The 24,845-nt window shown below is 56.2% G+C and overlaps 1 protein-coding gene across 4 annotated transcripts; it reads right to left on the bottom strand.

Moving 5' to 3' along the window:
• Positions 1-1,116: 1,116 nt before the first annotated feature.
• CSF1 (colony stimulating factor 1) lies at positions 1,117-20,467 on the bottom strand. 4 transcript variants are annotated; one of them, XM_042998139.1, is made up of 10 exons: positions 20,199-20,467; positions 16,872-16,994; positions 15,572-15,634; positions 13,823-13,993; positions 9,900-10,047; positions 7,968-8,711; positions 7,645-7,775; positions 7,004-7,056; positions 6,610-6,668; positions 1,117-3,239 (listed from the first exon to the last, which is right to left on the bottom strand). In XM_042998139.1, exons 1-9 carry the CDS (start codon positions 20,235-20,237, stop codon positions 6,623-6,625), a joined length of 1,518 nt encoding a protein of 505 aa, XP_042854073.1. In that variant the 5' UTR covers positions 20,238-20,467; the 3' UTR covers positions 1,117-3,239; positions 6,610-6,622. The 4 variants fall into 4 exon arrangements, with proteins under 4 accessions (XP_042854073.1, XP_042854072.1, XP_042854075.1 ...); XM_042998138.1 differs by having other exon boundaries at positions 7,645-8,711; positions 20,199-20,465; XM_042998141.1 differs by having other exon boundaries at positions 7,645-8,186; positions 20,199-20,464.
• Between the last annotated feature and the right edge of the window lie 4,378 nt (positions 20,468-24,845).

Raw genomic sequence — 24,845 nt, 5'->3', positions numbered from 1 at the left:
TTTGGGGCCTGTCCTGACCTTACAACCTCAGTCCCCTAAGTGCAGGGACCCAACCTTTTAGTCAGCACCGTCCAATAAGATTTCTGCAACGGTGCAAATGTTCTGTTTCTGTGCTATCCAACAGGGTAGCCACGTGTGTGGCTAGTGAGCCTTTGAAATGTGGCCAGCGTGACTGAAGAACTGGATGTTTCCTTTTATTTCGTGGTAAGTCATTTCAACTTAGTCCCCATGTCAGACAACGCACCTCTATGTGCTTCTCACTCTGGATCACATTTGAATCATTTAAGATGCCTTGCAGAATTTCTGATGCCCGGTGCCCGAGCCTTTATCCTGTGATTCTGATTTTGTTGATCTGGGGCGGGGGGTGGGGGGAGGGTTGGGCATCAGCTGTTTTTTGAAAACAACTCCAGTGTTTCTCAGGTGAGCCAGGGTTGAGGACCATTGGTCGGAAGCTTTGTCCACCTCTGTCTCACAGGTGGGGAGGTTCTTGTTTCACAGGGTTAGTTCAGGGGAGTGGGCTGTGCCTTCAGTCACCCTGGCTTTCCCCAACACCGCTCCCCCAGTTAAGGCCACGCTGCCCAGTAAGAGGGGCAGGCCCTAAGACCCTTCGCACAGCCTGCCAGCTCTCCCCATGCCAGCCTCACCCACCTCCCAGTCGAGGCTGCGTTCAACCACCTGAGCCCCGCTAGGACAGAGCCCCCTGTCCCCTTGCCGGACAGCAGGGGTCAGTGGTCAAGAAGCCTGGTCCTTGCAGGTCTGGGGACCTTGGACAGAGCCCAACCAGCCATTTTCCCAGGCTGGGCGAGGCTGGGCTGGAGCGGGGGCCGCTGGCCAGGCCTGAGGCTTGGCTAGTTTCTGTCCACTTTCCCATTAAAAGACACGCCGATGCGTGTGTTTGGGACAGCAATAACGCAGGGGGTTTTGGTAACGGGACTGGGACCTGGGGAGAACCCTCCTTCCCCGTATACCTTGGAAAAAGCTTTCTGAGCTGGGGCTGGCCCAGCAGCTGCTGCCTGCCTACCCCCGTTTTTGCCACCCACGCCCCAAAAGCACTTTTCCCATGACTCACACGTGGCAGCCTGTGCACTTCTTTTATTATTAAATATATAAGCAGCTTCCTATTTTTTAAATAGATATTTAAATGACTTTATATAAAATAATTCACCACTTCCAAGTATAAAAACAAAATCTCACAGTGTGTGAGCCAATGTTCCCTCTCGGCTTTCTCAAAGAAGGGATTCCTGTGCAGGTAGCTGGGGGAGCAGCCCAGAGGTCCGGGGCCCCTCCCGCACCTGTGTCACCAAGCGCCCACAAAGAGCTTCTGCAAGGAGTTGGATTTGCTTTCTTGACTTTTAAAATACTATATGTTTGGGGTGGGGGAGGAATGCCTTTTTTCTGTGGGTTTTTTTTTTCCCTTTCACTTTTAAATACATATACTCTAGCATCAAATACAGAGTCTGTGACTAGAAGGAGCCCCCACAGGGCAAGTTCCCCACTGCTCTTTCTTCGGCTGAGAGCGGCAGGGCAGGGGCGGTGGGGGCCAGCAGACCCCAACTTTCGAGGGCAGGAAGAAAAGTCATGGGCCTCGGCCCAGGGGCCAGGAAGGGTGGGATCTCTCTGCGGAGGGCCCAGGGCAGCAGAGAGGAGGGACTGCAGCAGCACAAAGAGACCAAGGGCAATCAGCAGCCCTGTCACCTGCTGCCAGTTCTCAGAACAGTGGCCACAGGCTGGCCCAGGAAGCTGAAGCCCTCAAGACAGAATTGGAAGCAGGTACCCGGTCCCTCTCCCACCCCGGCTGGCCCGGCCAGAGAGACAGTGTAGGGGTGAGAGCTGGGGGTATCATTGCCTACCCAGGTGGGGAAAGAGAGGGGGGGATGAGAATGGGAGCTGGGTGCCGCGCTGAGATGCTGGAGAGCAAGGCCAGCCTCAGGGCTTCCACGGGGACAGCCGGGGTGCCTGCCAGCACTGCCCTGCTGCTATGAGGGGGGCGGGGCCTGGTGCAGGGAAGGAGACGTGGGCCGGAGGGTCAGGGTGCAGACGCCTCCCCCCACCTCAGCGGTATACCCATAATTGCAAAGACCCATTTTCAGTCAGAGTTCACCCCGCAGCCTCCTTCTGGGTCTGCCTCTGCCCTCCCTGCCCGCCCTCCCACAGTCACTTCCCTCCTGGGAATGTCAAAGTGCAAGATGCAGAAACCTGGGCGAACAACGCAGCCTAAAGACCAGCTCTGGCTGGCAGCCCAGGCAGTTCTCCCATCCCATCCACCCTGGGGAGTCGAAGCCTGGGTCAGCAGAAGGTCAGGGCTTAGGGGCTCCCTCAGTCGACAGGCAAGGCCGGCTCGGGCACTCAGTGCAGGAAGCTGGCGAGAGGCTGGAGGGGCAGGAGGCCGGACAGATGTTCGCTCACAGGGATGGACGGGGCAGGCTGTTCAGCAGGCAGGTTCAGTATTCACAGTGCAATGGCTTCCTTCGTGAGGGGAGCCTCTGCGCAGCCTCCCGGAGAAGCTCTGGCAGGGCTGGAGGGAAAGTGGGGCAGATCCCAGAGCCTGGTCTTCCCCTTGGCATTGGAGCCAAGCCAGACAGGTCCCGAGGGCAGGGCTGACCTCTCCTCTCTGCCTGGCAACCAGCAGAGGGCACTTGGGCAAGCGGAGGGTGCAGACACGCTCCAGGCTGTCAGTGCAGACCAACAGGCCCAGAGGCCTTCTCTTCCCGTCTTTTGGGCCGCACACCTTTACGGGAAATCCAGCTGACGCTGTCCCGCCCTGCCAATCTCATGCTTCTCTCGCTGGAGACAAGTCCCTGCTTGTCGGTGCTGGCATCATCCCTAGGCACCAGGCGGTCCTCTGGGCAAAGGGCTCTTTCATTCCTCGGTGCCCACCCTGCTCTCCCACGTCCTACAGGCATCTGGGTCCCTGGCCCAGGTGTGGCTTGGAGGGGAGTAGGAGGAGAACACAGCCCCTGAGGCGCAGAGGGTCCTCAGCCGAGCTTCCCAGCCTTCCTCCAGTGGATGGGAGCCGCGAGGGCCCACGATAAATATCAGCAGCGTGGAGGGCAACCTCCAGCCCTCTCCTGGTCAGTCCAGAGTCTGAGGGTCGAGGGCAGAGGGACTCCAGCCTCGCTGCTCTGGTCAGGAGCTCTCGTGGTGGGCAGGCCACATTGTGAGGAGAATGGCTGGGGAGGGGTGGTGGTGGACGCCCCCATGATGTCTCGTCCCATGGAGAGACTGTCCTGTGCGCCCAGCTGTAAGGGAGAGAAAGAAAGTCTGGTCAGCCGAGTGGGAGTGGAGGGAGGGGTCGCTGAGGACATGGGTGGGGGAGACAGCGTTCCTGTGGGCTGTCAGTGGTGCTACAGGCAGGACTTCCTTTGGTCCTCTCCCTCGCCTTCCCAGCCACCCCAGACACCGCAAAGGACCAGGCGGCTTTTCCTGGCAGCAGTCCAAGCCTCTGGCCAGACTGGCCTCACCTCCTACCTCCTCCTGGGGAACTAGGGACCGCAGGGGGAGGTAACGGGGCCGGGTAGAGGCCTGAGCAGGGCCAGGAGAGGGGGTTGGCAGCTGCTTAAGTGGATGAGTCTAACAGGGAGGTGGGGGGGGGGCACTTGAGTGTCCTTAGACTTCCCCTCGGGCAAGACCACCTCCCTGGCCTTGGGCCAATGAACCAACGATTCCTGCTAACTCTAGCAAAGAAGAATTTCTCATTCCCACATTCACACCATTCATCACAGACGGTCATCGCGCACATTACTCGATACTCGGGACAGCAGGTCATAGGTAACCAAGAGGAAGAAGTAGAGGCAGTTTCGGAACAAGGAAACTTCCACCCTGCCACTTGCCGTGCTATCCCCTAAGTAACCCCACCTCCTTCCTGACGGGCCAAGGGACTTGCCTCCCTGGATCATCCATGGGAGTCAGGGCCTTGCTGTCTCCAACCCCACCCCCATCCTTGTCCCTTGCCCAGCATGCTCAGAATGCTTTGTTCCCGGAGCAGAAATCCCCTGGGCTCCATCCAACTTGGGATCCTGTGTGGGGCTTCCCTCCCTGACCATCCATAGACCCGATGGCAAAGTCCGTGACAGACAAGGAGGGCAGATGGGACCATAGCTTCTGGCTTCCAGCCCATTCCCGTGCTGTGGAGGGGGAAGAAGGGAGAACCAGAAATTGGACATGAGCCATGCTGGGCACAGCGGGGTCTCAGACCCAGCTGGGGCTAGAAGGGAAGAAGGACCAAGTGGGTGAGTCCGCTGCCCGTATGCCCTGATTCCTTAGAGTGCCTGTGTCTTCTTCTGAGCATCCGTCTATCCGTCTCTCTGCCTCTGTGTTTTCTCTCTCTCGTCAGAGTGGCAGGTAGGCTAGGGGCTCGCCCTGGATCTCCTGAGGCTCCTGGGGCTTAGGCTGGACCTACTGATCCAAGTGGTGGGATGAGGAATCTGGGGTGTGGTCCCTGCCCTGGATTCCCTTTCTAAGTGAAATCTAGAGGGGAGGAAGAGGAAAGTTGGGCAGGGCCTGAGAACAGGGAGGCAGGGAAAGCAGAGCAGGGGTGTAGAAGAGATGGGGCGGAGGGCCAAGACCAAGGGGGGAGGCTGGCAACCAGTCAGAGGGTGGTGCAGCCCTGAGCCACGGAGTCCCCAGGGACCTTGATCCCTCCTCTGCTTTACCAGTCTCGAGGGAGTCTGGGTCATCCTCACAGCCCTGCCAGTGTCCCACCTGACCCGCTCACCCATCTTAGCCCATCCCGCCGAGAAGGGGGGACCCCAGGATTCCAGATACGCTCCCTCGTGCTCTCTTCTAAATAGGCTCCCTCGATACTGAGTATTCCTTAGATTCCTTTTCTGCGAGGAGTGGCCCAGACCTGTCACCGTACCCATGGGAAGGTCCTAAGGCGCTCACGTGTATGTGCCATGGGGTGTGACTGGAAAATTGAATGGGTTACCCTAGCTAGCCAGCCAGCGAGCCAATCAGCAAGTCAGGCCGTTAGCCAGCTAGTTAGTTAGGCAGGCAGCTCAGTTTAAGTAGTTCCCAGCTAGTCAGTCGATCAGTCAAAGTCACCTAGCCAGCTGGTCAGCCAGGCAGCCAGAGTTGATTAGTTAGCTGGTTAACCGGTCATCCGGAAGGCTGGTCAGTTAGAGCCTGGCCAGGGTCAGGCGGTCAGTCAACCGTGAAGCCAGTCAGTTATTTATTGAGTTCTTGGCAGATGTGGAGGAGCCCCCGCTGTAGTAGAAAAAGAAATGCAAAGAAAGTGGAAGACACAGTCCCTGCCCTCAAGGGGCTTACAGCCTTCTTAGGGATGCGGAACGTACATGTACACATAAAATAAGATTTCAAAGTGTATGAAAACAACATCCAAGTAAGTGCCAATTGATACAGGATTAACCAATTACCAAAGAGCGGAGGGGGAGGACCTGAAGAGCAGTCAGCGGGCGGTGGAGACAATCAGGAAGAACGGGAGGTGGGGGCGCTGCCTGGAATCGGGGAGCCAGGGTGAGGAAGGATAAGGGTCACATCTTTATCAACAGCGTGGGCGAGGACAATAGAAGGCGCTCATCAGTGTGCAGGAGGCACATTTGGGAGGACTATGAAGACAGCATTAGGACTTGAAACAATTTCAGTGGGCACTGGTGATGGGCAGAAACACTAATGCAATCTGAATCTGCTCGAAAAGAAATGTCCAGATCAAGGAAGGTTAACAGTCCCACTGTACTTTGAGCTGGTCAGACAACATCTGGAGCACTGTGTCCAGGGCTGGGTGCCACATTTTCAGAGGGACATTGACAAACGAGTGTCCAAAGGAGGGCGACCAGGATGGTGAGGGGTCTGAAAACCCTATCATACGAGGAATGTTTGAGGGACTTGTGCCACACTTAGCTTACAGAATTCTTAAAGGGGGCCTGGATAACTGACTTGAGACACTGGGAGGGCTCTCGTGAGAACAGGAGGGAGGACCATCGCGGAGCAGGCAGGGAAGCTCACTCGAGGCAGGATTTCCTCGCGGCGCTCCTGGGAGATGGCAGGGAGCTTGCCTGGGACTGGGAATATGGGACCAGCAGCTGGCTGACCCCCTGTCGGGGATGCAGAAAGGGGAGGCCTCTGTCGGGTGGGACACTGGCCAAATGACCTCCGAGAGCCTTTCTAAGACTAAGGTTCTGGGGGTCCATGAATCTAAAAGCAGGGACGTAGAAATGATCTCTGCTGCGGAGAAGGGTCAAATAGGGTGCAGACAGATAGAAACCTGGCAAGAGGTGCCAAGCTGAGAACGTTGGGTTTGAAGTGGTTGGCGGTGCAAATTCCCCGGGAGGGTAAAGACCACGTACAAGAAGATTTTGGTTGCTCTGGGATGGAAGGTGGCAGCAAAGACTAGAAGCCAAATATAGAAATAATAAGCCGATGTACAGGCCACAGTGCCTAGCCTCCGATGGTGGGGGTGGGGGGAATGGAGGAGCCGTGCGGCTTCCTGAGGATCTCGAAAGGAGACAGTTGGCAGGATATGGGGACGGATGGAAAAGAGAGCAGGAGGGGAGGGAGTCAGGTGTGGGTTGGTGATTAGAAATGTAGGGAGATTAGAAAAGAGGGTAGCTAATTTTAAGGGGTGGAGAGAGATCCAAATCAGAATCTTACCTTAGAAACCCCTCTATACTGGGAGCTCCACCTGTCTGTCCTCATCCTGGGTCAGGGGGCTGCGGGCAAAGCACAGGGCTGGCATAAGACTTCAGCAGAGGCTGAGGAGTGAGGGAGCCCCTTAAGTTTGTCCACCAAACACCTGCACATGTGCTCCAGCCCTCTCAGACTTAGAAGACTCAGAACTGCCTAGCCCTAAGGAGAAATCAGGAAAAATCCCAGAGATACAGGAGAGAAGAAACGCCCTTCCTCCTCTCTGCCTCCCATCCTGTTCTGGGCTCCACTTCCTCAGAGCAAGTGAAAGGAAGTCTCCCTCAACTCTGGAGGGGAAACAGATGCCAAGACAGGCCCCCCTGTGCCTTCCAGAGCACCCCCACCTCCTGCAAACTCTCACCTGCCCTCTGGTCGCTCCATGGGAGAATCCACTGTCTGAGGCTCTCGATGGCTCTGGGGACAGACAGTAAAGATCAGGCTCCCTGAGGAGCTGGGGAATGGTGTGGGGACTGTGGCCTCACCCCCAGGCAGGGTTGCCCAGAGGAGTAGACGAGAGAGTTATCAAAGTCTCCCCCAGCTACCCTGATGTGGGGGTCAGCCGCGGGGCCTCACTCCCAGCCGCTCCCTGGGGCCTCACTTCTGGTGATGCCCCATCTCCTCTCCCCATGCAGGCTGCCTCCTATCCCAGGGGTCCTGGGGCCCGGGGCCCCACAGAGCTCCCAGCAAACACTGCCCTGACCTCCATGCAGTACCACTTTCCTCTCCTAGCTCCCCTCATGGCCGGGTTCTCTTCCCACTCTCGGCCCAAGAATATTCTCTCCTGGTCCCTTCCCGTTGACCTTATAGCCTGGGTCTCCCCTGTTTTTGAATAGACCCTCCACTTCAACCTGCCATCTTCTGTGCTCAGCTAGCCTCCTGTCTTGGCATCTGAAGAACCCAGGCGGAGCCCAAGTAATCCTCCGACCCGCTCGACCTGCTCCCCCACCCAGGCTGTGCCACCGCCCCCACGGGATGCCCTCCTCTCGCAGGGGCTCTCCTTACCCGCCTTCTCTGCCTGTAGAACAGGAGGCCGCCGACGGCCAGCAGGACCAGGATGATGCTGGGCACCAGCAGGCGGAAGACAAACCCGGGGAGCTGAGGGTCTGACGGTCCCTCCTGCTGCCTCTCATGGCCTGTGTCAGTCAAAGGAATGGAATTAAAGCGGGCTGAGGGCCTGTGCCCCTCACTTGCTTGTCCTTCCAGCTCTGTGGGGCTCCTCCGATCCCTGGTGCTCCTTCTGCCCTCCAACTCCCTGAGGGGCAGCACATGGCCCCAGGAGTGGCTTCCAGGAAGACTTGGCTGTGCAGAGAGGGCCGAGGGACTACCGGGGCTTCGTGGAGGCCGCGACGGGGTCCTGAGACTGCTGAGGCTTCGTGGGGGCCGCGACAGGGTCCTGGCAGAGCCTGGCTCCTGGTGGTCTCTGGGCTTGGCAGATGGACGGTCTGTCTTCTCAGGTGTATGACTCTGGGCCTGGCCAGTGGGTCTCGCAGGGCCCACCATGGGCAGGGGTATGCTAGTCATGTCCTCTGGCTGCTGGCTCCTGGCTGAGTAGGACAATGGAAAAGATGCTGACAAGAGGTCACTGGGCCTGGCGGTCATCTTGGCCTGGATGCTGCCTCCTCCCGGCCTGGAGGAGGAAAGCTCTGCCCCTTGGGGTACGGGACCCTCACTAGCCTCTCCGGAGGCCTCTTCTAGGGTCCAATTAGTGCCCAACACAAAGTCAAGAATGTGCTCCATCCCAGGGGTGGGGGCCCCGGCAGAGGACTGGGGCTGAGGTGAGTCTCCGATAGGACTGGCCTCTACACCCGGGGGCTCTGGAGAGTCAAAGTTCTGGCAGGTGCTCCTGGGTGGTCGCTGCTTGGCAGTGCCCGGGTCCAGGTCCACCGTGCGGAGGGGCAGCTCACTGGGCAAGAGGGAGCCGCCCTCTGTCCCCTCAGAGTCAGCCCGGGTCAAGCGAGCCATGGGGGCCGTGGAGGGGGCAAGGGGCTGCTGAGGGGAGACAGAGGCCAGGTCACTGGTAGGGGTGGCTTTGGGGTACAGGCAGTTGCAATCAGGCTTGGTCACCACATCTGAAAGAACCACAGAGAGAGGGAGAGAGAAAGATGGGGGGGAAGAGATAGAGTCACCAGCCTTCAGCACAGGTTTCCCGGGGGGGGGGTGTTGAGAGGGGATATGGGTCCAGGGTCCCTCATCCCCTAATCCCTCAGCTAGGGGCTGAGGAAAGGACAGGACTGGAGCCAGTGCTCATGACACAGGCCTTAGGCAAGGAAGGTACAAGCTGCAGGGTCTCAAAGGCAGAAAGCAAAGAGTGGGGTTTAGAGGACAGACTAGGGGCCAGGGTCAGGGAAGACCAGGGGACAGCTTTTCCTGGAGTTCCAGCTGGCAAGGCGCCAAGCCACGGTTGAGCAGCAGCTGGCCAGGTGGTTGAGCAGCGGCCTCCAAGACTAACACAAGACACCCTCAGGTCCCATAGACAGTGCTGGTTGGAAAGCAGCAAGGTGGTTTCATGCACAGCCAGGGGCCACACAGCCACAGCCACAGGCGGGAACAAACTGGGGCTGGAATGTGGCCAAGACTTGAGGCCTTGGGATTGAAGCAACGAGATTGGACTTGGCCATTGGCAGGTCACGGGGCCTCAGCTCCTGCCTCGGGGAGCAAGGTTGAATGTAGGAGGGCACACGTGGCACAGGATGCAGAGACGAGGCCACGTAGGGTACACGCGTGTGCAGCTGGGCCTGCACTGGGAGAGTTTGAGTGATGCTCAGCCTTCAAATCCAGCCTTTTCCCTTGAGGGGACATTCAAGGCATCCTGGGGACTTCTGGAGCCAGGGTATCCTGGTGATTCACAGCAGGGCTCCTGGTGCAAGGGCCCTGGCTCCCAGATGGAGCCTTGCTCTCTCCACGGAACCCCCTGTGCGTTCAGCCAGCCTGCAGAGCTGGAGGGGAAAGCCTCCAAGCCTACAGGGCCCTCCGAGAGGGGCCCCTTGCCCATTCCCTGATCTCACAGCCACCAGCGTGATCCTTCTCGATGTCTCAACATGCACACACATGTCAGAAAAGACATGTGCCTGGACCACCCAGAGGTACGTGAAGCCACATATGAACATGAGAAAAGCACATCTACACACACAGGAGCTCGCGTCGCAGCCAGGCTGCCTGCCCAGGGTCCCTCCAGCCCCACCCCTCACCTCCCAATCCCTGCTCTGTTCCTTACACCCTCCCCTTGACCCACACTTGCTGGCCCTTTTGGTGCTTACCTTGGCTGGAGCATTTCTCAAAGCTCTTGTTGCAGTTCTTGCTGAAAATGTTCCAGTCCTTTTTAAGGAGATTCTTTGTTTCATTAAAGACATTCTTGATCTTTTCCAGCAACTGGAGGGGTGTCTCATGGAAAGTTCGTACACAGGCCTGGAAAGACAGTAGGGCCCCCCACACTTGGTGAGGATGGGCCATGTCTCTAGCTTGTTTGCCAAACGCCCTTGGCCTTTTTCACATCTGTCTTCTTTTCCTCTTTCATTTTCTCCCTCCCCTCACCCCTGCTGGGTAGTGGCACCAGCCCTGAGATCTCTGGATATGTCATTTATTCACAGATCTGTTGAGCACATATCTATGTGCCAGGCATATGGCAATTACCTGGGAATCATGCAATGAGCATGAGAGAGGTGGTCACTGTCTGAGTTGGGACACTGAATCTAGCAAGGCATTGGCATTAAACACGTTACAAGTGCAGGGAGTCATATGAAGAAGTGTGGAATGATCTGAGAGTGCACAACGAGGGGAACCAAATGAGGGCCCAGGGTGAATTTCCCCATGGAATCAACTGAAAGATGAGCAAGGGTCAACCAGGAAAGGAGGTGGGGTTGGAGAGAGTGGTCCAGGTTGTGGGAACAGAGTGTGCAAAGGTCCTGAGGCAGGAAAGAGCCTGAAATGTGGAAAGACCAAAAGACGGCTAGAGTGGCTATAGTAGTGCCACCTAGGAAGAAGTTGGCAAGAGATGGGGCACCTGGGTGGCGCAGTCGTTTAAGTGTCCGACTCTCGATTTCCACTCAGGTCATGATCTTACAGTTCATGAGTTCGAGCCCCATATTGGGCCCTGTGCTGACGGCACGGAGCCTGCTTGGGATTCTGTCTCTCCTTCTCTCTGCCCCTCCCCCACTTCCACTTGTACAATTTTCTCTCTGTCTCTCTCAAAATAAATTAATTAATTAAAAAAAAGACTAAAAAAAAAAAAGAAGTTGGCAAGAGATTCATGCAAGAGAGGTCAGCAAGGGCCAGGTGCTTCGGGCCCTTGTTGGCCATGTCACAAACCGCTAACCTGATCCATACAGCAAAGAGAAAACATCCGAGGGGTTGTTGGGGAGGTGGCTGGTGTCACAGTGAGACCCAAGTTTTAGAAGGGTCATCCCATGGTGTGGAGCAGGCCACGGGGCTGTGGGTCCTTCTCCAGCATGAGTATGCCTTGGAAGGGGGGGCTGAAGCTGCCCCAGTCCTGTCTATCGAGCTGTCCTTTTCTCTTCTGCTCATAGGACCATGGCTCCTACACCCACTGGGGCTCTGAGAAGCTTTACACCTCCTGAGCTGCTCCTTCTCAGTCGTCTTACCAGGCTCCCTTCCTCCACCAGACTCCTAAATTCTGGCATTCCTCAGGGCTGTCCTGGACCTACTTTCTCCCTTTCATGCCAGATGAGCCCCACATGCCCGTGGCTTCATCCGTGGTCTACTTGCCAATGACTTCCAAATACCAAGTTTTTCCTTAAACTGAGCTGCACAGGCCCTTGATAAATGTGGACCAGATGAACAAATGAATGAATGAATGAATGAATGCACGCATGAGAAAACCTGGGCTCAGCTCTGTCACCCACCACCCACGTGACACTGGCCAAGTGGATTATCCAGTTTGGGCTCATTTCCTCTTCTACAGTGCCTTCCAGCCTCCCACCAGGGCTGCTATAAGAAAGAGGGAAACTGCCTTTCTCTTCCTTTCTTCGTAAACCTCTGTGTCCTTCGTACCTCACCTCGTAACTGCACAGGGAACACGGCAACATCCAACAGAAGGTCCCGATGCCCACCTATCACACAGAAGCTGTGCCTTCTCTCTTCAGGAGCTCTGAACCCTCACCAGCCTTCTCCTCAGACTGGCTCTGAGACTGGCTCCTGTAAGCCTCAAAGGCTCCCTCCCTCCTCAAGTCCACCCTGCTGCGTTCATGCCGGGTGTAGGAAGTGTGCATGCAGGGTGGTGGCTTGTGACAGTGCAGATTCCCAAGCCCACCCACAGCCCCAGGGAATCAGACTTTCTAGGGGTACATACTGGGAATCTGGATTTTAAACAAGCTCCCCAAGTGATACTTAATGAACCTTAACATTGGAAAACCTCAGCCTTAATACCTCTCGGGAAAGATGTTTCCTCCCGCAATCCCACACTCCCTCTGGTGACCTCTATTCCTGTGCCTTTATGGAGCCCCACTCCCCCACAGCGCTGCCTCTACTTCCTCTCCGTTCACCCTCATCTGGCACCTGCCTCCAGCAGCAGCCGCACACTGCCAGAGCCATCGGATGCCTTTCTACCCTCGTCTTGCTTGACTTCTCAATCCCGTTGGATAAAGGTGACTACTTTTTCCATCTGGAGACAGTCTTCCACGGGCCCAGTGAAATCAGTCTCCTGGTTGTCCCTCCACCGCTCAAGCTGCTCCTTCCCAGTCTCCTGGCCGGGTCCCCTCCTCTGCCTGGCTTCTGGGTGCTGGGGTTCAGGGGTCTGTTTCTCCTCCCACAGTGGGCCATGCTCTACAGTCTCTTGGCCTCACAGATGACCTCCACACCACCTCCTCTTACACGAGTATCTTGCCAGACAGACTCAAGACCCCGTGTATCCAGCCACCTGCTCCGCATTTCCCCTTGGCTGTCTCACAAGCGTCTGGAGTTTCATGTGTCCCAAACTGAGCTCCTGCCCTTTCCCCAAACCTTCTCTGCCTGATCTTCCCCTAACTGCTCCAGACAAAACCGGCCTTGAGCCATCCCTTCCCTCGGCTCCTTATGGCCACCGCATCCCCAAATCCTGTGCGTTCTTTCTCCAAACTCTACCTGGGAGCACAGCCGCTCGCTCTGCCTGCACAGCATCACCGGGGTCCAAGCCCCGCGCTGCGTCCCCCGCCCCCCAGTGGTCCAAGCCACTAGAACCTCTGGCCCCGACTCGCGCCCCCTGCTGGCCTCCCAGCCTCCATTCTTGCCCCCTGCGGTCCTCACAGTGAAGTTAGATTAGGTCATTCCTCTGTTCCCCAAAGCTTCCCTCAAACTTCAGACAACATTCCACATCCCTAAGACCCCAGATGCGCCCCCTGCTGGCTCCCACCTCCTCCCCTTTCTCCCCCGCTCTCTTCCACACTTCCTGGCGACCACCCTTTCTTTGTGGTCCTGAATGTGCAGTCCTGCACACCTCAGGGCTTCGGGCCTAGCATTCCCTGTTCTGGAATGTTCTGACCAGCCTCACAGCTTCCTAATTCTTCCTCATCTTTGAACCTCAAGCGAGTATATTCGTACTCGGAAGGCTTCTCCTTCTCTTCTTCCTCACCCCCCTTTTGAATTAGAATGCTGTTTCTTTCTCAGAGCCCCACGCAGCCCTCCTTCATGGCGCCGCTCCCTCACCTCCTTCAGGTCTCCCCCTTGCCTGGCTTTCTCTTCAGCAATGCACTTACTACCATCCTACATACCACGTATTTGACTTGCATATTTTGTTAACTCTCTCACCCCCCCCAAATGTAAGCTCCATGAACGTGGATACGGGTACTCGTCTGGTTTGACCCCAGATGATTCCTAGTGTCTAGAACAGTACCTGGTACACAAGAGGCACCATTCACCATTGGTCGAGTGAATGAATAGTGCTCATGTTTCATAATGCTATTTACTTGTGTCATTGTTTAATGGTTGCCAACCTCACTTAACCGTAAGCTCCACAAGGGTGGGGGCCACGGAATTTTTCCTCACGAAGACACGGCCAAGGCCTAGCACCGTGTCTCCTGCCCAGTAAGTCCTTAGCAGAGGTATGTGGGGTGAATAAATGAATGAGAGAGAGAGGAACCATGACACAGGGTGAAGCAAGTGAATATACTATGTGCACAAGGACAGGGAGGGTACCACCAAAGCCACCCTCTACTCTTGCTCACTGTTCCTGGCTCCAGGACCCTCCTACCTTGTCCTGCTCTTCATAGTCCTTGGTGAAGCAGCTCCTTAGCCTCAGAGAGAGCTCCTGGAGGGTCACGATGACATTGGCATTGGGAGTATTGTCTTTGAAGCGCATGGTGTCCTCCATTATGTCTTGCACTAGGAGAAAGGCCTTCTTAAGGTAGCACACGGGATCTTTCTGAAAAACAAGAAGCTGGAGTTTATGGTCTGGCTGATGTGATCGGGGAACCCAGGCTCTTTGACAGGTGCCCCCATCCCGGGCAGACGGAGGGCTGCGGCCTGCCCTTCGCCTGCCCCCGAGGGGAGGGCCACGCCACCCCAGTAAAAAGGGGGGCGCTGACCTCAGCTGGTGTTTCAGTCTCTTTCATGGGATCTGGAGCTGCCTGGACTTGAGGTAGAGGGAAGGAAATGTGGGTTCTGATTAGAGACATCCTCAGATTTCTGGAAGGTGAGGCTTTCATCAGAATGGGGGTGTGTAGGTAAGGTGGATCCTGGGGAACTACTCTGTCTCTCTTTGGCTTGCTTTCACCAAAAGTCCTTTACTACACGGCTCCTTCAAATCCTCCAGGCCACAGGGGGAACTAGAGACCGCCTGAGGACCCAAAGGATAACTTCCATGTTTTGTGTCCCTCAGAGAAGGTGGTTGCCTCAACAGACACTCTGCTTCAGCACCGGATTCCTGGTACCAGTCTTATCATTTCCTAGCTAAGGAAACTTGCCACATTTGTTAAGGCGTGAGTGAGTGAAATACTGAGGTTATTCCTCGGACCATGAGGTGGTCTCCAGTTCTAATAGACATGTATATGGGTCAGGTGTGCAGAGGTTCAGAGATGGGAGCAACTCTGGGGCGTATCATGGTGATTTTGCAGGTGCAAAGATGAGCAGGCGTGGAATAAGGGGCAGTATGGGGGCAGTTGAAAAGACATCACAGGCACAGGAAGGGCTTGTGCCAAGGCTTGGAGGCAGGAAGGGGCAGGGAATGGGGGCGGTGGGCCCGGACTGTGTGGTGTAAACCCCAAGCTGACCAACCTGGGCTTTCTCCTGGAGTGAGGGGCAGGGGCGAGGGGGTGCTGACAGGTTTGGAGGAGGGAAATGAAGGTAACAGGTTGGAGTTCCGAGAGCTCCCCCTAATGGCGGGAAGATGGGGTGCATTGGAAGCAGGGAGGCTCTTGAAACTGTCCAAGCAACTGATTGGGTGAGGCTCCCGCAGAGCCCAGAGCAGCTGGGAGGCAGAACCGGCAGCACTTGATGGCTGGTTGGGTGTGGGGTAGGAGGAAGAGGGAAAGGGCTGGACTGACTCCCTGGCTGCTGTTCAGTCTGTTGGATGGAAACGACATCCTTAAGCAAAGCATGTGACCCAGAAGTCATCTTGGTTTGCTTTGGCCCTAGAGCCAGCCTGCCTGGGTTCAAAGCAGGCCCCCACCACTTAGAATCTATGCTCCCTGAACCTCCCTGAGGACGATAACCGAGACTGGTATATCACATAGTCGTACTGTCAGGATTAAATTAGAAAGTGTCTGGTGCATAGTAAGGCCTTGATATGTGCCAGGGCCAGGAGAAGGGAGCAGCAGGGGACTTGAGGCCCGGATCCTGCTCGGCCCTGGACCCTGGCACCCCAAACTTGAGCACCAGGGATCCTCACGCCCTCACCATGCCCAGTTATGGGATTTCTCCTCCCTTCATGTTCCCACATATACCCACCTTGGGAAGCACATATAGGGCTGGCACAGGGGCCTTATAAATAACCATAACTCACCAACCGCTCCTGGTCTACAAACTCAAAGGCAATTTGGCACGAAGTCTCCATCTGACTGTCAATCTGTAAGAGAGAGCAGGCCAGGGGTGGCAGGGCGTCTGCAGCTCAACTGAGCTCACCTAAGAATGAGAACTAGAGTTTTTGGGTGGATCAGCGTTTGGTGCTCATCTACCTCCCCACCAACCATACTGGGAAAGACAGAGGCAAGGGAAAGACTTGTGCCTCCCCCATGCCCAGGGTGGGCTGTAGAAGAACAAGGAGTCTCCTCATTCCACCCCCACTCCACAAAATCTGACAAATACCAGTTAGTTAGAAGGAAGAACTATCTAACAGAGGGTACAGGGCATAATCTTCCACGACAAGTAGTGAGCTCCCTGTCCTGGCAGGGATTCGAGTCGCGGCTGGACAAGCTCTGGGGATTCAGGATCTACAGGGGCTGGGGCTAGGTGCCCTTAAAGCCCTCGCTGGCCCCCAGAGCAGTGGCTCTGGGAGTGTAAGCCTCAGAGAATGCTATGGTTCTTGTTCTACCTGGATAGCTGCAGAAGCTACATGCAGGAGGAAAAGTGTAGAGGTAAGAGAGGCAGGAGGCCCAGCCTACAAGCCCCGAGCTCAGGGCCCTGGAGCTGGTCTTAGCCAGTGGTGCCCCACCCTGTCTGGCTGGCCAGAGGGATGGTAAATTCTCTTCTGAGCAGGACAGCAGCCATGATGGTAACCTGATTCTGCCCGGCTGAACCATGTTTGGAATTGTTGACAATTCTGCCAGCCGGATTAGAATAAGACACGGGTTCCTTCATGGCCTGGGTGAGCAGTCCATCCCAGCCCCAAGGCTCAGGCAAGAGCCAGGAGAGTGAGGGTGGAGGGCTGGGAGCTAGGCAGGAGCCTTCTCTCCAAATCTGATGGTAGCTCTGGTGCCAGGTCGGGGGCATATCCGAGAGGCTGGGAGTTAGAGGCGACACAGCAGGCAGACTGGGATGGCTCCCCAGAGGAAGCATCACACTGAGGGAGAGCAGGCTTCGCAAGCCTTTTCAGAGTCTATGGTTGACATTCTAGGCAATCATTAACCCAGGCAACTGGCTGGAAGCCCACCCTGTCCACTGTCTGCAGGGGAGTCAGAGAGGGCTGCAGGCTTGGGGGTGGGTCAGAGACCCTGACCCTGAGAAGGTCAATGAGAGCTAGGTGGGAGCCATGAATCATGTCGTGTGCAGCCGTATTTCTCTGCCTGCAACCCTTGCCTTTGACCCTGCTCCCTGCCTCAGTTTCCCCGTGGGGAGAAGGTAGATAGGCACGGCCACACACTCACCAGCTGCTGCAGGAACTGCAGGTGTCCGTTCCCAATCATGTGGCTACAGTGCTCTGACACCTCCTCGGTAATACTCCTGCTCACCAGGAGACAGACCAGCAGCAGCAGGCGGCTCAGCCATGTCTGTGGTAGAGAGTGCATCATTACTCCCAGCCCTCACTCTCCCTAGGAACCCCAGTGCCCTGCTGAGAGTGGAGAAACAAGGAGCTCACACCTACAATGCTGCAGGCTCTGCCCCTTGCCCAGGATGCAGCGTTGCCCGGAACTTTTTCAGGATTTCCTACGTGGCACGCACAATCTCGCTCTCCTTGATAACTACCCAAATGTCACCTCCTCCAAGAAGCCTTCCCAGATTAACCCAAGCCGAGCCTGATTACACACTGACCCTTTAAAGAGGACACGGGAGGTGTTCCTACCAGTCTAAATTTCCGTGACACTGGAAACTCCTTGAATGCAGGGCTTGCATCAGCCCATTGTTGTGTCCCTGCAACTTCAAACACCGAGCCAGACATCTTGTGGGCTGCCCACTCCTCTCAAGCTCATGTTCGAGCACCCACTTTCAGACTTCCAGCCAGACATTTTCCCTAGGCCCAGCCCTTCCTCCCACCTGATTCCACACAGGTCTGGCTCTGCTACTGGAAAAAACCAGGGCCCCGAACTCAGTTTCACTGGGAACCTATCCCACACTGGAGACCTTTTGGAGCCCTGGGTGTGTGTGTCAAAAAGGAGTCTGACTGCTTAATCAGAGGTAGCAGTGCCAGTTCTAGGCCATCCCTGGTTGGCACCTGCTTATCAGAGCTCCAACAGGGTCTGCATCCATCCAGCCAGCTCTCATCATGGCCAGGAAGTTTTCGGAGATCTTTCCCTCCTTCAGCTCCCACCTGGCCCAGGAGCTGCTCACCCCTCGAGTGACGGGACTGGTCCCTGACACCTCATCGTTCCCCTTCCTTCCTTTCTCCCTCCTCCTAACCAGGGTCCCCTCAACCCTCCCCCTGGCCCAGGTCTCCCATTCTCTAGCCAGAGGCAGAGGGACTCTTGAACTTTCTTTCCCCAACTCAAGGTTGCCCCTGGCAGCTGATGTCTCCAGATTCAGGGAAACGCTGTCAGGGTGGGGTGAGAGCTGGCACCTTCCTGGGCTCTGGGCTCTGCCTCAATAATCCAGATGATGAGACAAAGACTGCAAATAAATAGCACATTGGAAAAACAAGGAGGCTATGAAACAGCCCTCAACAACATGCTGATTTACATATAATTAAAAGCCCAAATGTTTGTTAGCTCCTACCAGGGAACAGAGGCCCTGGCTGGGACTACCAGGGAGGGCGCAGGGAGAAAAGGCCTCTGTGAGGCCATGAAAAATGGAGAGAAGTTGATGGCAGAGAGAGGGAAGGGGAGGCCTGGAGGGAAGAGGCACAGGATGGCCCAATGCCACTCAGTAAAGGGATCTGGTGAGGGTCCTGGCCTGACCTGGTGGAGGGAGAGTGGAAAAGGGGGAGGACAGTCGGCGGGGAGGGCTTCAGGCTCTGTTGGGCAGTTGAAGAGGTAGCCCTGGGTGGGAATGGCTGCCCAGGCCCTCCAGAACCTTTAATTCAGGACCCATTGGAAACTGGGCCATGCGGAAGGTGTGGCTCTGTCCCAGGCCGCTGCCCCTGCCGCTCTGAACCCCCAGTTTTAAACAGTGTGGAGGAAAGAGCCCGTGAGAAAGGCGGTATTCAGGAAGACAACCTTGCCACAGGCACTTCAAGATACTGACATCGGAGGACAGCTTAACACCCAAGGGCTGCCTGGCGTTTGGAGATATTTCAGTGATTGGTGCGGGGAGGTGCAGCCACCACGTGGGAAGCTGACTTTGAAGGTGGCCAGAGGGGGTCCCCCTGCCCCTGGGGCCCCAGGTTTGCCTCAGAGGAGGAACTGAATGGGCACCCAAGGGTTAACATTCTAGCTCGCATCTAGCTGGGCTGGCTCTTCTCCCCCTCCATTCTTCCTCCCACCCACCCGCCTTGGCCTCTGGGACAGCCACGAAGGCACCTCTCCTGCAGGCCCACAGACATCTCAGCCCCGCTGTCCATCCTCACCTGTCCCATCCTTCCCGTCAACAGGGGCCCTGGAGGGACCTTGGCACGACCAGATCCTTAGACGGCTCTTGTCTAAAACCAGTCTACGTTTCCCTCCACCTTTACTTTCCTCATGGTCTCCCTCCAGCCCTTATCTTTGTCTGGTTGCCTACCAGCTCCCCCTCCACAATTTCCCCCCTCCTGACACTGTCGTCAGTCTCTCAGTTGGGCTCTTCCTCCCCTGTGGATCTGCTCTTCCCCCTTCCTCTCAGCCCCACCTGCAACCCCTTCCATTCCCCTCCAAGTATTTGCTTCTCTCCCAGCCAGTTTCTCCTGCCATTCTCCTTTAGGGCTCCTCACAAGTAAACCCACTGGGAGAACACCTACTGTTCATTAACAGTGCCACCCTGCACTTTCTAGGAGCTGCCCCACCTACTGCCCGCACTTGGGGCCGGACATTCCCCGTGCAAGGCGGAGCAGCCCCTACCCTGTCCAGGGCTCTGCACCACGGAACCCTCCTTCCACCTTCCCCTTTCTCTGCCACCGCCGAGCCCAGGAGCTCCCCGGCTGAATGAACCAGATTTTGCAATAAAAAGATTCGGAGCTAGCCCCAGGCAGCTCTGGAGTCCGGTCCCCCCAAAACAGACTTGACTCAAGTCCCCCAACACCTCCTGCTTGCATGCTGGGACAAGTAGCGGCTTGCCCGGCTCTTTCCTTTTGCCAGCAGGTTCCTGGGCACAGACCCTGGAATTCTGTGAGCTGGATGACCTCTGAACTTCTCCAACGCAGAAGCGCCCACTCCCCAGCAGAGCCTGGAAGCATGTGTGGCCCATGGCGAGGGTGCCCACTGGGAGGGCGCCACACTCAGCGCGCAGCCACTGCGCGGGTCTCTTGGCGGTGTCGGCTCAGAGATGGGAGAAAGGCAGGGGCTGACACGGAGCCGGCACAGAGCCTCTGCCGGTGGCTGTGAACCCCTCTCTCCCGCCGGCGGGTGGCTCAGTGCGCGCCTCGGAGCAGTGGGGTGAGCAGCCTCCCCTTTCCGGAGAAGTACCGCAGCCCCAGGAACCGCTGCAAGGCGTCACGGGTCCCAGCCCGAGTGCGCCCGGGACGCCAGGCAGCCGGCACGCAAAGATGGGAAGGACCCCGGAGCCCGTGGTCGCGGCGGGGAGCGTCGGCGGCCGGCGCGCCAGGGCAATAGGTTCCGAGGCGCCGCACCGCGCCTCCCGCTCCCGCCCCAGCCCTGCGGGCGCCCCGCCGCCCCGCGGCCGCCGCTTACCGTGGAAGGGCAGCGCCCGGCGGCGCCCCGCGCGGTCATACGGGCAGCTGGGTCCCGGCCGGGCGCGTCGGCCGCCCTCGCTCGCTCGCTCGCTGGCCGCCGCAGAGCCCGCGCCCCGGCCGAGGGCCGCGCTGCAGTCCCGGGGGTGCGGAAAGCGGGCGGCGGCGCCGAGAGCACCCAGGCAACTTTCACTTTCCACCAGCCGGTCTCCACTGGCCAGCTCCTCGGCACAGCCTTTTAAGAGGACTTGTGGGGGCATGTGGTTTATGGGAAATCACCTTGGACAAGCGCCAGACACACACACACACACACACACACACATACACGCACGCGCGCGCGCACGCGCGCGCGCTCACTGACACAGACACACACTCCAGAGCCCCACTGAACCGCCTCCCCTCCCCCGCCCCTCGGGCTGGTCTTCCCCGTGGTCCTCCCAGTCGCCCTGTTTTGTGCGCGGCTCCAGAGCCTTCAGCAAAGTTAACTCGGACTCCGCCGCCTCCCGCCCTTCCGCGCGCCCGCTGCGGACCGAGCCGAGCCTTTCCTTCCGCGCTCTCCAGGCAGATCCGGTGCTCTCTGTCTCTCTCCCTCTCTTTCTAATATTCGTCTCGAGGGACTTTCCCTCCAGGCCTGAAAATTCCCAAATCTGAGCAGGAAATGGGCTGAGAGCAGGGGCAAGCACTGGAGCCTGGGGCCTCCCCGGGCTGTGCACGCTGCAGCACCTTGTTGCGATGCAGTCCGCGGGTTTGCAGCAGCCCTCTTCTTCCTATGCAGCCCCCTAGCCTCGCGTCTCTCAGGGTACAGATAGGCAGGGAGGCTAGCTAGCTACCTGGCCAGGAGGGGAGGGACTGTGTCCTGTGGCACAGAGCTGGGAGGTTCTGCTCTGGGCCAGGAGACACTCCGGGCACTTGACCTGCCGGTGATGTAAATGCTGGCTGAGACCCATGCTCCTCTCCTATCTGACTGCCAAAACCTGGGATGATTGGCACCTGGGCCCTAGATTTCTGATGATGCTTTTGAAAATGCATTTCCCGAGATGCTTAATCATGTTCTGCCCCTGCATGAGAACGAATCTAAACGAAGCCTCATAGAATGCGCCTATTAATTATCATGCCAACTTCAGGCTCTTTTTCTTTCTTCAATTCATTATGATTCACTGTTGGAATCTTCTGGAAGGCCACCCATCCATGATATACGGTCTCAAAGGGGCATCTTTTGTCGCTTTCCCCAGCCCCAAGCAGTAATTTTACACCCTCATCCCCTTGCTCCTACTGGTGTCTCTGAGTGGAGTGCTCTTCTCCCGCTTGTCTTTAAGGCAAACTCCTCATCCTTCAAGCCTGAGGTAATACCACATCCTCCATCAGCAAAGCCTTCTTTGACTCCCCAGGCACATGGGTGGTTCCCATTTCTGTGTTCCCACCGGACTTGGCGCCTTCATGTGGGCCCTGATAAGTTGTTATTCATTCATTCTCTGATGATTCTAAAAAGTATTGAAGGGGACACTGAGAGTTTTATTGTGCCCCAAGTCTCACCGAGACTTCCTGCAGGCTGGTCCCTTGTTCACTTACCTCAAAACAACAGTGCCTGACCCATAAGAGCTACCCCGTTAACGGTGATTGAGTCAAATGAGACCTTTAGAGAACAATTCATTCATTGGACAAATGTAGCACCCTGTGGCTCCTATGTGCCAGGCACGGTGCTGGCCCCCCGGGGATATGGAGATGGACATACCAACATGCCCCTGCTTTCACAGGCTTAGGGGCAGTCATGTGGAGCTGTGCTGGGTCCTCAGAGCCTTGAGGAAGGAAGACAAGAGACAGAGCCCTGCCAAAGGAAGGAGGTTAAGGATTTACTTCCCCCAGGCCTGTTTTGTCAAGTGTCCCTGTACCAAAAACACACAAAACACAATAACACATTCACTCCATAGTGCTTGGGACTGATAAGAGGTTAGAGGAAGTATAAACCTCTTGACTCGTTGAAAGGAAGTCAAATTTCACCTGCTCCGTCCTGCATCACCCCAACCCTGCCTCAAGCTCGCTGAGGCTGCCTTCAGAACCTAGCTCTGCCTCTGGAAGAAGGCAGCCTTCCTCTCTGTTGGCACAAAGCTTGGGTCCTCATTCTCCCTCAGCTGAAATCGTTTACACATCCAGGCTTGAACCCTGACTCTACCACTTAGACATTAATTTACCTTTCTTATGGGAATGGCGGGGATGGGATGGGATGGTGCCCATTAAGTGTTTAGCCTGGGGCCTGAAGGTAGTAAGGGCCATTGCTGTAGTTACTGTTATTATTATTGTTTATCTACTCACATGGGCCTTAAGCAATGACACAGCAGTGGCACAGAGGACCTGGGAGTCTCAGAGCCAGATTTGAGTCCCAGCCCTGCCACTCATTTGCTGTGTAGCTTGAGACAAAGCCCTTAATTCTTCTGAGCCCTTCTTTCCTCGTTTGTGCAATGATCATAGTAAGCCCTTTCCCCAAGGAATGGTTGTGAGGTCAAATGGGCGTCATATGGAGGTCTCTAGGGCAGCAGACAGCACAGAGCAAGTGCTTAGCTATGAAAGAACACTTTGGAATGGGGCTGTGGGATGCTGGGTAACTGTCTGCACGGAGCTGCAGAGGGATGAACAAGGCCCTGGATGACCTTGACTCCACAGCGGGACCCTGCAGCTGTCTCATGTCTGTTACCTTAAAAGGAAAGGCTGTGAATCTGCTTGACTTCAGATGTGCTTTACCACCAGGCACAGGGAAATTGAGGCTGGAAGCCCCTGTGGTGTGCCTGATGGGCTCACTATCTCCAGTGCTCTTTCCTGCACTGCGTGGATACTCCTGCCCCCTCTCCCCGCCTGTCTTGCTGGGAGACCTTGGCGGGCATGTCCTGGCTGTGTCTCGGGGCCAATCCAACAGCATGATGTCCATGTGCGCATAGCGTCCTAGCCGTTCACACCAATGAAGGCCCGTGTGTGGCCATCCACCGGCAGCGGGGCTTGGAACCACAGAACCAGGAGCGTTTCCGGCCCACATTGCCTCAGATGCGCAAATGAGAGCCCAGATGGGCAAAGCCACCTCCTCCAGAGTAATGCATGAATTGGTGCAGGCTGGGGTGGGGGCTTCAGGAGTGAGGCCTGACGCGAAAGAGCTCTGGGGCCCGTGTGCTGTCCCTGGTCAGATTTACTGCTGTTCTCCGCACTGGTTTCCGGTGGAGTCACGTCCGGAGCTGGGTCACTGGGGAGGCATGGAGGGATTTGGAACAATCCAAGATTTGGGTTTCAATGATTTCCTAATGCAGCATCATCAAGAAGGCAACACTCAGCTGACCCTGGAGGAGGGCAGAAGGGAGTACAGGAGGGACCCTGTTTGCCAGAGGAATGAACCAAGGGTGGGAGGAGAGCGATTGAAAAGGGAGAAATGGAGATGGACGGCAGGAAGTGGGAGGAAAGCCTCATTTGCTTGTTGTCGAAATGTCATTTCTTTGAAATTATTTGACAGGCAACATCCCCTTGAGACCTTTTCCAGGGAGTTGACTTTTATCACAAAGGGCTGGCTTGCTCGGTCTTTCTTCTTTCCCTCTCTTTCTCCCCCTCCCTCTCTCCTTCCCTTCCTCCTTCCTTCCTTCTTTCTTTTTCCTCCCTCTTTCTTTCTCCTTTTCTCTCTTTCTACCTTCCTTCCTCCCTCCTTCTCTCCTTCTCTGTCTCTCTTTCTTCCATCAAAGTGGTCCCATGGTTCTTAGGAAGTGGACTGGAAGGTGGAGAGCAGCAGCCTGGGGAGCTTGGGGCTGTAGAGGGAACACTGTTTTCCTGCCCCATGCCTCCTGACAAGGTGTTGCTTAGGGCCAGAGTGTGTAAGGACACACTGGCTAACCAGGTTAGGGATGCCAGATATCCCATCTCCCATCCTGCCCCACATAGGTCTTTTGCGCTGCAGGCTGACCGTTCAAATATGTCTACCTTCTTTTTAAGAAAGTGGGGTGAGAGCGTGAAAGGTGGTAGAGCGGCCATAATGGATCGATCCTTGACTGGGTTTCTCATCAATTAAATGGGAACGGTAGCTCCCAGCCAGCCAGCTTCTCAGGGCTGCTGTGAAGACCTTGTATTTGATAAACTAACAAGAGCCAACTTAGATACTGTGGAAAAATACCCAGGTAGATATTAAGGCCGCGTCTTCTCCTGGCTGGGGGAGAGCCAGCTGTCTCCCTTGTCCCTGAAGCTGAGGAGACACCTGTGCTGGTTTCATGGCCATGCCACCAGGAGTCTCGCCCCTGGAGAGCAGGCACTGCTGGAAAGCTGTCTGTATCGGGCCCCCGCTCTGCCCTCTGCTTCCTGCATCTACCAGGCTGGGCACTATCTCCTGGATGTGGGCAGGGGGAGCCCTCTCAGATTGCTATCATGAACTCCTCAGAGCTGATCAGTGTAACCTAGAAATAAGAAAGCGACTTGTCCATAGTGAGTTTTAGCTTCCCAAGTGTCCTCCCTACCCTCTAGCATCACAGCACTTTAACTGAGGAAACTTCTAGAACGAAATTTTGTTCTAACCCTCATTGGAAAAAGAGAATCACAAAGAGGATGATGTATCGTCTCGTGTCCAAGCAGCAAACAGGCCCACTTCTTATCTTTGGTCCTGTGTGACTTCAGAGCAAATGAGGCAGAG

This window comes from Panthera tigris, chromosome C1, assembly GCF_018350195.1.
Source record: "Panthera tigris isolate Pti1 chromosome C1, P.tigris_Pti1_mat1.1, whole genome shotgun sequence".
NCBI classification, from domain to species: Eukaryota; Metazoa; Chordata; class Mammalia; order Carnivora; family Felidae; genus Panthera; species Panthera tigris.
This window is presented reverse-complemented; position numbering and strand designations above follow the sequence as displayed.